Source organism: Rosa rugosa, chromosome 5 (genome assembly GCF_958449725.1).
Source record: "Rosa rugosa chromosome 5, drRosRugo1.1, whole genome shotgun sequence".
NCBI classification, from domain to species: Eukaryota; Viridiplantae; Streptophyta; class Magnoliopsida; order Rosales; family Rosaceae; genus Rosa; species Rosa rugosa.
In genome coordinates, this window is record NC_084824.1 from 1142176 (window position 1) to 1154606 (window position 12431).

General features: G+C 37.4%; 1 protein-coding gene and 1 pseudogene across 1 annotated transcript; both read right to left on the reverse strand.

Moving 5' to 3' along the window:
• Positions 1-1933: 1933 nt before the first annotated feature.
• Positions 1934-8918, reverse strand: LOC133709056 (calmodulin-interacting protein 111-like; annotated as a pseudogene).
• A 474-nt stretch (positions 8919-9392) lies between these two features.
• Positions 9393-10088, reverse strand: LOC133709057 (agamous-like MADS-box protein AGL61). The gene has a single exon (XM_062134659.1). The coding sequence runs from the start codon at positions 10086-10088 to the stop codon at positions 9393-9395; it is 696 nt and encodes a 231-aa protein (XP_061990643.1).
• Positions 10089-12431: the final 2343 nt, after the last annotated feature.

Below are 12431 nucleotides of genomic sequence, written 5' to 3' on the forward strand. Positions count from 1 at the left end.
AGTGACCATATTCCCCATGGTCAGCTGCTGACCAGGGGAACATGGCTGCATCGATGCTAGTCTCTTTATACACGCTCACTTGAGTTTTTATATGTTAATTACATATTTTTTAATAAAAAAATTTGTTCCATCTTTTTTTACTAATTACACACATTCGCTTGACCTTTTATGTGTTACACACGCAAGTTGACCTTTTAGGCGTTATGTCTGGACTCGCATAACACTAATTCTCATGAAGTACTAAAATTAGTAGTCCTTATTATAAGCTGACCTTTATTTTTTGGCTTTGAAATGTTATAAAAAATAAATCACATTATAATCTTTGAGTACCATTGTTCAAAAAAATGCTTAACAAAATCAATGAAGGTGGACCGAAACAAACACACATAAGAAACAAGCAAAATTAAAACTAGTTGTAGCAACAACTCAAGGTCTCACTAGACACGATGACACGTTTACTTAATTAGAATGAGAAAAGTCATGAATCGGAGACAACTGGAATGAGAGAAGGAAAGAACCAGTATGGGAATCATTCCTAAACCTATACGCCCCATTGCTTATGAAATGGCATGTTTACTTACCTAAAATGGGAATAAAAATGAAGGGAATGATTCCGGTGTATGAGATTTCTTGTGTTTACTAACATATATAGGTATTTGAATAGGTGTGGTTCCCACCTCATTATCAGGAATCGATTCCTGAATAACCCTAGTGTACGTTTACTTACTTGAAATGGAAAAAAGTCATGAACCGGAGACAACTGGAATGGAAAAAGTCATGGAGACAACTGAAATTGGAGAAGGAAAAAAAGGGGCATGAGAATCATTCCTAAACCCATGCCCCCTAATTATCAAATTCAAGAATTGATTCTTGATAATGAGGTGGGACCCGCACCCGTTTTAATGTCTATATGTAAGTAAACTCATGAATCTCATCTATTGGAATCGTTCCCATACATATATATGTTAGTAAACGCAGAAAATCTCATACATCAGAATCATTCTCTTCATTTCCATTCTCATTCTAGATAAGTAAACGTGTCACTAGTTTGATAACCAAGGGGAGGGGTATGAGTTTAGAAATGATTCTCATATCGATTATTTTCTTCTCTTATTCCAGTTGTCTCCGATTCATGACTTATTCCATTCCAGTTGTCTTCGATTCATGACTTGGAATGTAAGCAAAACGTGCCATAAGTGTTATTCAGGAATCGATTCATGATAATGAGGTAAGATCATCAAAGGCAACTTGCAAGTTGCTAAGGCCAGGCTTGACCAGTACTTTGCTTAGTTAAGCCTAAGCTATCCGCAACTATGTTGAGCTCACAATGGATATGAGATAAAAGACTGACTATTTGTAAAATTTTCATCAACTTTCTACAGTTTATCGGTAAAGTATTATACAATGTCTAGGTAATTAGTTAAAAAATTTCGTTCTCAAAATGATACTCGACACCATTTGATTCACATTGTCCATTGGAAGACTAATAATAGTTCCCATTTTTCTGTTGTTCTGATACCAGCTATTGTAATCAACGTAAGTTTACTGTGAGATTATAAGCAATAGCAATTTTCTGTTCTTCTGATACCAGCTTATATTGCGCAAATGGAAAAATCCAATTGAAGATCCAGAAATTCTATTATTTTCTCATCACCCACCGGTCACCTCATGCCTTTAAAGGCTGCTGAAGATCTTATAGTTTTCTTGGTTTAAAAAAAAAAAAAAAAAAAAAAAAATTCATGATCTGAACTTTAGCAAACCCTATAATACGGTGGAGTTGACGGAAAGAAGTCGATTCAATATATTGGTGGCACAGCGATGCAGTGCCAGTTTTATGTCTCATGTGAGGAAGTGACCAGTATTGGCAATGCCATTTGCCTCAAAAGTCTCGGAATGTGCTACTGTGGCGCTTAATATCTGTAATATCCTGATATAAAGCACATCTACAAGATTAGACTTGGCCAAGTGGTTACACTGCAAGATCCAAACTAAGAATCCCAGCGATACATAGCAAGAGTATTTATGGACCAAAAACAGTAATTTAAAGATGTAATACATTTAATTCGTAATGTTTTGATTCAGTTTCTATAAAAAAGGATAAAAATACCAATAACAAACAGTTGGGCAAGCAAAATCCCAGTTTCTGATAAACTAATGCTTTTGTGTAACCTAAACTAATCATATACATCAATCCCATTTCAGCCATGTATTCCACACCGATTATTAACTCGTTCTCCGTTAGTAGTACAATTTGCTGAGGTAGCAGAAACCACACCTCCCATCAAAATTGACGTTTGTAGAGACTAAGATGAATTCCCTGGGTTTATATTAGAAATAACGAGTCTTTGAAACTTTCCTGATAGCTCTTGATAAAATTGAGTTTTTGTTGGCTTCACTTGTCTAATCGCAGTCTCTAAATGTTGCATTTTGATTTCTAAGGCATCAAGGCTCTCCTTACGGCATAAGCTCTCCTGACAGCACAACAAAATCATGGATTGATGAAGAGATTCAAAAACAGAAAAATAAACTCTCTGTAACGATTTTAGGACTATATCGAACCTCAATCGCTGCAAGACCTGCTTCCCGACAGATTAATCTAATATCAGCACCTGTATAGCCTGCGGTCTGACGAGCAAGATCACGTCTGTTGATATAGCTGCATTTCATATTGTTCAAATGGATACGGAATATCTCTTCACGATCAGTCTCATCTGGAGGTCCCACATATAGCAAGCGATCAAAGCGCCCTGTCCAAAACATTTTTCATATTGTTAGGAACTGTACTCTGGAGAGAGAGAGAGAGAGAGAGAGAGAGAGAGAGAGAGAGAGAGAGAGAGAGAGAGAGAGAGAGAGAGAGAGAGAGAGAGAGAGAGAGACCTGGTCTTAGAAGCGCACTATCAATCTTGTCCGGCCGATTTGTAGCAGCAATAACAGTGACATCAACTCTTTCTTGCAAACCTAATGTTAACAGTGTGATCAATTCAAGGATAGGACACCAAAAATAATGACATAAATATTGGAAAAAGTTTTAGTGGGCATGATCTACACAATGATGCTAATATATGGTCTAAACAAAAACCATATGAAGGAGAAAAGCTTATAAATGCAGATTCAATAATAAGTTTGCCACCAACCATCCATTTCGACAAGAAGTTGACTTATGACCCTATCTGAAACAGAAACTCCATCATTTTCCTTCCCACGAATGGCAGCAAGACCGTCAATTTCATCAAAGAAAATGATTGCTGGAGCATTAGCCCCTGCCTTTGCGAACACTGATCTCACAGCCTTCTCAGATTCACCAACCCATTTGCTATAAAGTTCTGGACCCTTCACAGAAAGGAAATTCAGCCGTGCCTCAGAAGCTACAGCACGAGCCATGAGGGTTTTGCTGCAACCAGGAGGGCCAAACATGAGGACCCCTGTTGGGGCAGAAATCCCTATACGCTTGAATTCGTCCTGGTGCTTTTGGGGCCACATTACAGCTTCTATCAATTGATTCTTCACCTAATCACCTCCGTCTGGCCACCAACATCTTCCCAATTAACCTTCGGGACCTCAACGATTACCTACAAGTTAAAGGAATGTGTTATGAGCATAAGAAGTTACAGCAGTGTCTATGGTCACACAATTGATGACATCATTAGCCATTTACATCACCATCAGTCAAACACGTAGTATCGTATGATTATATAATCAAGCCAATGAAATGTTCACATTCAGAGAAGTCTTGGAACAGTTAATCCAAGGAGAAAGGAAAAAAAACTATTTGTGTTGTCTTGTATAATACCAATCGGATTCAATTATTTATAGTAATAGCTAGCCAAATTGGTCTGTGCTGGTATGTTGTCTGATGGTTTCTTAAAGAGAGCACAAGATATTTAACATCATTAAACAATTTTAGGGATATTGAACCTTCACACGCCAACATAGACTAACGCTTGCCAGATAACGTAATTGCCCATACCTCTCGCATAGCACTGGGCCTCACTTTCATCCTGGCACTTTCAAAATCTTTAAAAGCCACTTTTAATTCTTCTTCAATATCATCATCTTGATTTGTTCCCTTCAAATGCACAGACAAACAATTCTCTGAAGAAAACGCCAAATGTGTGATAGATGAAGATGCAGTATCTGAGTAATCCCTTGACATGTCTGTTGTATCTTCTAAGCAATCATGTACCATTAGACTGTTGGAACAATCTTCATAAGTACTAGATGTTCTATGCAAATAATCATGAGGATATCTAGAATTGACATAACGCCTAAGAGAACTGAAGGCTGCCTCATTGCAAAGGGCAGCTAGATCAGAGCCTACGAAACCATGTGTAGCATTAGCAAGTTGTTGGACTTGCACATCTGAAAGACAGTGCTCCATTTCACCAACAAGAACATGTAGAATCTCAAGCCGTTGCTTGGGAGACGGCACTCCTGAATATCAGTTTCCAAAAAGAAAGAGATTAACTTGAGATACAAAATGAAGAAAACCAGTTCTGACTACCAGTATCAATCAATGGACAAAGAAACCTTCATCCAACTATTTTTCCAAAAAAATGAATAAATACTCGTAACAATTTCCATGTGAAAAAGTTTACCGCGTAGGCTACCTAATGCTTGTTACAAGTATAACAACAAAAGTATTCAGAAAATTTTGGTTATTACCCAAAAATAAACAAATAAATACTACGAAAAAAATGTCATATTACCTATTTCAATTTCCCTGTCAAGTCTTCCAGGTCGTCTGAGTGCAGGCTCAATACTATCAGGCCTGTTGGTAGCAGCAATTACAAGTACTCTTTCAGTTGTACTAATCCCATCCATCAAATTCAGCAGTGTAGCAACCATTCTCAGAGATAGCTCTTCACCTCCCTCTTTCCTTGCAGGTGCAATTGCATCCAACTCATCAATGAATACCTGGCAGCCAGAATCCATTAGAGAGAAGGCAAAACTAAATTTGAGAATGAACCAGCTAGTTTCTCAAAGGAAAGGAATTTGGTAATATAATCAAATTAAATAATCCAGTCAAAATTAATACTCTTTTTTTCAATTCCCAAAAAATAAAAAAAATAAAAAAAAAATAAATAAAACTACTGAAATGTTGACATTATACATCCAATCAACATTACAGTAGCTTTTTTTCTTTTTTTCCTATTTTTGAAAAGAAACATCTTTTATTGATTAAATCATAAAAAGAAAATACAACAAAGTGGAGAAGGAGTCCACACAAACAGAAGCTAGAGAAGATAGTTAGAGTAATAGCCAAGTAGGCTCAAGTGCCCACCAAATTAGACTGGACAAAGGACCCTAAATTACAACTGCTTTCCAATCTAAAAGAATAGAGGAAAGAGTGAAATCTTTAAACTCCCCAGAAACAGAGGCCCGAAAGATTGCCACCCTCACATTACTGCACCACAATGGGCTTCACTGTTACCGTTAAAATTTGGACATAAGGGCATCGAGAACAATTAACTTTACCACCACATGCATCATCACTCTACTACAAGATAATAGTGATCCCTTGAAGGCACAATTGTACATTTACACATATAGGCACAACATTACCATGAAAGTTTGGACATAAAAGCATAATCCTATGTTTGCATAGGTCAAATTAACTTTACCACCACATGCATCACCACTAACTCTACCGACAAAAGAATAATGATCCCTTAAAATACAGGGCATGAAAATTAAAAGGGAGAAGAAACCTAACCACAGAAGGTGCAGCTTGGCTAGCTGAGTCAAAAACTTCACGTAAGGCTTGCTCACTTTTTCCATAGTACTGACTCACAACTTCAGGTCCATTGACAGAGAAAAAGTTGACACCAGCATCACGGGCACATAATCGAGCCAAAGAAGTCTTTCCCGTACCAGGTGGACCATGAAGAAGCACTCCCTTTGTAGGTCGTAAACCAAGACTAATTATAAGAAGGATATGCATGAATGAATGTAGTAAAAGAATGAATAAATAATGAGAAATCAAAACCATGTTTTTCCACCAGGTGCAATGTGTTAACTGAACACAACAATTATATACTTTCCCAAAAACAGCTATATTTCTTATATACAAATCACAAGATTAATGCATCCGAGGATATTGTAACTACTTAGTTCTTTTTCTTTTAGAAGAAAATTGTAATGCCTCATTACATGAAAATTTCTAGAAATTTTATCAGAGTTCGTCTGGAAATTTCATCATTGGTGGTTGACATATACTAATTAGATTATTAAGTCATTTAGATTCAACGATGTACTCGTTTAACAGAGGGAAGCTCACCAGCAACTATTAGAGATATTCTATATTAAACCATTGGGGCATATACATCTAACATGTTGATGGTTTTATAACAAATGAATATTCCCACCAAAAGTAGCAGCTATAGGATTTAATGATAAAAGATTGTAGATATCCCCAAGCTTAGTATGCCAAGAAAAAGTAGGTTACACTACTACAAAGCAATAACATGTCATATGACGTATCACATACCGTGACAAGGTGTCCATAGATGATGATATTATGATGTCCTTCAAAACTGCATATTCTTTTGAAAGACCACCCAGTCTTGATGAGTCATCTCCTGTTTTAGCTATAGTATCCTTGCATTGCACTGTAGAAAGATCTGTTCTTTTAGATTCCAGGTTTGATGGCAGATGAAAGCATACTTTTGTTTCCCGCTTCACTAGAAAAGCATCATTTACTTTGTCCACTAACTCGGAGGACTCATGAAGCAAGTCATGATTAGCTTTATCATCTGATGAACTCTTAGCACCAATGACTCGAAGTAAACAATGCTGTGAAAGCACTGGAATAGTCACTAGATTTCCACGAAGTAAACAACGAGAATACAACCATGTAGTGGCACACGTCTGAAGAAGTCTTTTTGAAGTGTCATCCCCTAAAACCTCTTCAACATCAAAAGGTTCAACAAATTTTTCATCTGCAGTGATTACACTTGATGCTGACTCCTCACGTCGAGGTGAAGCTAATGGACTTCTATTAGAAAAGCTAAGCTTTGATGGATTCAATGGTGTCTTAGGGGATGCAGGCATTCCATTTTCAGGCCGGTAAAACGATTTTTCAGCAGAAGTGTTTGTAGAGTGTTTGTAGAGGTAGTGTTCATGGTTAATCTACTGTTGGAATGGAGTAGCTCCAAAATCAACTCCTTACAGTCAGACACAGAGAGGCAATCTTTGGTACTACATGGTTTTTCTGTATCACTTAAAAGACCAGCTCGGACTGTATTTTGTACGGAGTGGATAAATATGATCCTGCCTGATGCAAGACAACCCATGGTTTTTGAAAGATTTGAAGACAGTCGTACCCCATTCTTTGAAACCTGAGATGAATACAAGAATAAAAGTAAAGAAAATGTCTTAGGATAATGTGGATCATGATTAGAGTTCCAATCTCTAAAAGTCATAAAGGCATTAATGAACAAAGTTTTCCATCCAAATTGCACCCAGCTAATTCAAGTCTTACATTGTCCAATCCTGATTGCAGGATGTTGTTCGAAAGTTCAAATCTTACAAGGTACAAGTGAAGTTTGGAGCATTCCTCTTACAATCACAAGTTCATAGTGAAAACCCCGTAGGGAAACAGTTATACCACAGCAAAACAGTAACTCATAGCATAGCAATACATCCAGGACTTTTTTTTTATTTTTTTTTCCTTTCTCTTTTGGAAAACCATTCATCATGATTGTCATATCAACTATAATTCTAGAGCACAGAGAGAATATGAATTAAGACAATAACCAGTTGTAATTCAAACCTTAGAAGAAGGAAATATAGTTGCAAGAGCAAAGTAGTTCCCTGGTTCATTAGCCAAACCTTGGCAAGACTCAACCCCGAAACATCTAGCACATTCATCTGCTAATGAGCTGAGAGGAAAGCTCTCTGAAACTCTACTTCTCAAACAAGGTAGTGACACCTGCAATCGAATAAGTTCACAAACATGGTTCAGTCCCCCAACATTGCTTCAAAAAAGTGAAACAAGAAACACAAACACAAACACAGTAGTAGTAGTCCTCATATAGAACACATTACCGATACAATGGAGCCAGGAGTGAAGGAATTGGCAACCATGGAAGGCTCTGAAAGCCAAATCTTACAGCTTTTGGAGGTGTCATCGACATCGGTGACTTGACCAATGAAAGCAGATTTCGCAATCAGAGATGGGTATTTACTGGAAGCTTGTTCAAGAGAGGTGGCAAAACCCACTTCATTGGGTTCAAAATCGATCGACCCAGAAGAGGCAAAGCTGTCCCTCGATTGGGACTTTGAGTTCTTCTTGCCCTTTGAAGGCGTCTGTAATAATACAAGCAAATGAAAGTTTACAGAGTCATAAGAGAACCCAGAAAAGCGCAATCGACTTTGAGAGAGAAAATCAGTAAAAGTAGAGTAAAGAATGAAGAAGGAGAGTTTAGTGGTTACCCAGGAGCCGGGTTCAAGAACAGAGCTCGGAGCCGGACTTTTGTCCAACTGGGGTTTAAGGGTTTCTCAGTTCAAAACAGAAAAAGGGTTTAGGGTCTCAGAACAACTCCAACAGCTTCTGTATAATTTCTATATTATAAAGAAGTAAAAGTCAAAACTTTAGCCTCTTTTTCTTCTCCAACTCAAACAGATTCCCTATTTTACACTAATCTCTAAAATTATTAAAATTAATTTAGAGTTCGCTGTAAATATAGAGAAAATTCCTCACTTTCCCTAAAATAGGGATAGTTATAGAGAATCTGTTGAAGTAAAAGAGACTTATTTTTCTCTAAAGTAGAGAAAAATCAAAGATTCCCTATAATCCTATATTGTTGGAGTTGCTCTTATAAGATACAAAGAAATAACAAAAATAAACAACATGTGTATGTTACATTGTTACCTTGAAACCAAGCCGTCTTAATAAAGGGAATGATATCAATTCTCATTCCAACTAAGTAAACGTGCCCTCAAACTTGATCAAATTCAAATGTGAAAGAACTTTGGAATTAGAGTTGAGAGTTATTAGGGTTACAAATTTATTTACTTAGACATTCATCAACTCAACTTATAACTTGAGTTTTATTCTAGTTATGGCTGATTATTTAACTTCCAATTTATAAACACAACTTTTTATATTTTTTTCATAATGGTGTTTAGAACAGACTTATACATTTTAATAGGAACATGTCATAGAGCCATAAAATCTTGACCTCGTGCACACAAGGGATTTGGATTTGGATTTGCAAGAGAAACCTAAGCTGTTGTCACTAACCTAGACTCAAAAAAACCATTGTTACCAGTAATTGGTTTCATTGGTAGATTGGTTTTCTGATTGTGAAATCTAACCAGAGAGACATTGCAAATCCCAATTTTATAATTATTCAATTACGATCATAACTGAAAGACAAGAGTTATCATTGCTAGCTTGTAAGTTGTAACCGCCTTAAAAAAAAAGAACCATGTCCATAGCCATAGGCACAAGAAGGGATCATGGAACCATGACATCCATTAATCTCAGCAAACTTTCTCTCAGAAAGATGATGATCAAGATTCATCACAGAGAATATTGGTACTGCAAATTTGGCAGGACCATTCATTTTGTGGACTTGTTCAATCACATTCTTCTTGAGCTCCTCCATTGCAGCCTTCAACATCTGGAGCTCATCCAATCCAAGTTCCTCAATTGGCTTCTCCCACCAACAATGACTCGATCGCTGGCTGTCTTTACTCATCTTGTCAAGCTCTTCTCCTCGCTTTTTCTCAGCCTCCAGTCGGCCTTGAGTCCCGGTTAGCTGCATGTTGAGCTCATGTTCAACACTAACCTTCCTGGGGTACAGAGCTTGTTGAGTACTACTGGGAAATGATGAAGGGCTTGGAGAAAGAAAGCGGCCGATGAGGGTCTTAATGCTAGGATGGCCGAAAGAGAAGGGCTTGTTGGAAGGAGAAAAGACTACTATTGCAATCTCAACTCCACAAAGTGTGCAGAGCTCACTAGCCTTCTTGAACAGTCCTGCACAACGTTTCGAGAATGTGACTTGTAAATTACTCCTGTTGGGAATTTTGGTGATTGCAATCTTTTGGCGACCCTGGCTTGGCTTCTTGATCTGCATTGCCATAGTAGAAACTTGAATTTTTGGAGAATATACAGACAATCAGAGACAGCTTTTGTTGTGTAGTTGATCAACTTGTGATGGTTTGGGGGTATCCAGAAGCATGTATTTATACCAGTGCTCTTAAAGTAGCACAATTATTGTCCCAATGGGGACTTAATGCTCCAATTACCATATATGATTTCCACAAGATCTTCTGGAAGTTACGATTTCTTCTCCACTTAAGTGATATAATTACTATGAGAAGTTGAGAACTAATAATATAACACATTATGATTGACATGATATGCACATCCACTTACAAATTAAACGTATCCTTGTAGTAGCTGCAGCCTGCACCTGACTGAAACAATGAGCTCTTGCTTCTTTTGGTTATTCTATTCAAGGCTCATTCAATTGCAAATCGTTCAACATATTGCTTTAAGCCTTTTACTAAATTAAAAACAAAAACACACATGTTTTCTTGCTTGGCAGTGGCATCGTGTTACATATATGTGAAATCCAAGGCTAGCTCAATCAACTATCTGATTGTTGTGTAAAGGTCACGCCACTCCTGAACTAACTAGGAGTTGTTCGGCAGAGCTCATGGCCGGAGTCCCAGCCTAAGTACAATTGCTGTTGTATTTCAAAGCAGCTTCATCTGAAAGACCTCAGATAATGATTTTTAAGCACAATCCATGTTGAATAATCAAATTCATGTACGTACTCTTGAAATGAACCCACCAGGTTTATAACATTTATAACCAAAAAAGAGAGAGAAAATGTTTACGACATTGGAATCCGATCCTTTGGATATTTTGCCCAAAAGTGCAAAGTGTTCTTTCCATCCATTCCTCAGCAATGCATAGAAGGTTGGTGAGTGAGATATTAACATGAAGAAAACGACATTTTCTGTCTAAAAAGGGTGAGCCATCCCATTTGCCGATTGGATCAACCTGAGAACACCCTAAGTTGATCACCAAACTGAATCTGTCTCTACAATGACCTTACATGTGTTCATCTCTAGCAGTTCTAAGTCTAAAGTAGAGACTTCACACCTCAGCACCTAAGATATATCTCACCTCCCGCATTAATTATAGTTACAGAAATGTTCCCTTCTTGAGCTATCTTTATTCAGCTTAACATAGCCTTGTGGAGGAGGTTGCCACTTTAATACAAAAAGGCTTGCCAGAGACTGGTCTATTGGCATAATGGCATCCACCTAGTTGAAGTGCATAATACAGAGCGCACCTCCATTTCCCGATGTGCTGAGGTTTATTACAATTCAGAATATCCGTTAGCCAGTCCAAATTTTTTAGACGCAGTAAGAGTGCAGCAGCTACCTCAGATCATCTTTCATAGGTAGTAAGTATATGATAAGGTAGACTTAACTGGAGCATTGTATAATATGTAAGTCATAAACTTAGTTATTTCTTTTCGCTCTGTAAGAGTTAGTTAAGAGCCTGTCCTAGACTTGGGAGGAATCCTCAAGTTGTAGCTAAAGCTCCGCTGCAGGAAGGGAGCAAAAGAGCTATAATTATTGCATATAGAGAACACATTCTTCACATACTACGTACTGCTGGTTCACCAGAGTCAGTTTGATAACAAAAGCTGAATTTACAATTACAAGTAGGACACCAAATACAAGTATCACTCGATCATATTACTACAAAACCCAGTAGGTAAAGTTTATGATGTCCATGACCATATCAACTTTAAGGCTTCAAGCACCTCGTTACCTTAAAATGTTCCATTACTGTTCAGCAATAAAGAAATCAGCAACAAGAGCATCAGATTTTATAGATTCAGAGGGAGTGGAGGCCTTTACCGCTAGAGAAACTTCACAATACCGTCAATATATAAAGCTTACTTGTAAACTTTAAACTTGCTTCCAAAGCTCGGTCAGCAGCTAAGCATCATTCACAGTTTTTTTTTTTGTTGGTCAAATAGTTCATTCATTAACAAAACAATTACAAATTTACAAATGTAGAAGTAGATGTACATAAGGAAGCAAAGGTCCTAGACCCGGAAGCCCAATAGACAAAAGCTTAATTAACCTATATCCAATAGAAAATAACACACCGAGGCCCAAAAGCCCAACAACAACAAAAAAAAACCCTAGATCTAGAATCACAAAGCACTGCCTCCAAGAGACCAGCCGCCATGGCTGATCATCATTCACAGTTAAAAATATATATATATATATATATATACCTCAAGCATTGTGTTTTCTTTTAACATATATAGCCTTGTGGAGGAGGCTGTGCTTCAGTATTAGACATTGGTCTAGTGGCTTCCACCCAAGACTCAATGAAGTGCATGATGCTAATATTGGCAAAGAAGGGAAAGCTTAAAAATCAGGAATAATAA

What these genes read in the sequence shown, in the direction of transcription:
- LOC133709057 (XM_062134659.1), bottom strand. Translation starts at nt 10,088, where the DNA reads ATGGCAATGCAGATCAAGAAGCCAAGCCAGGGTCGCCAAAAGATTGCA.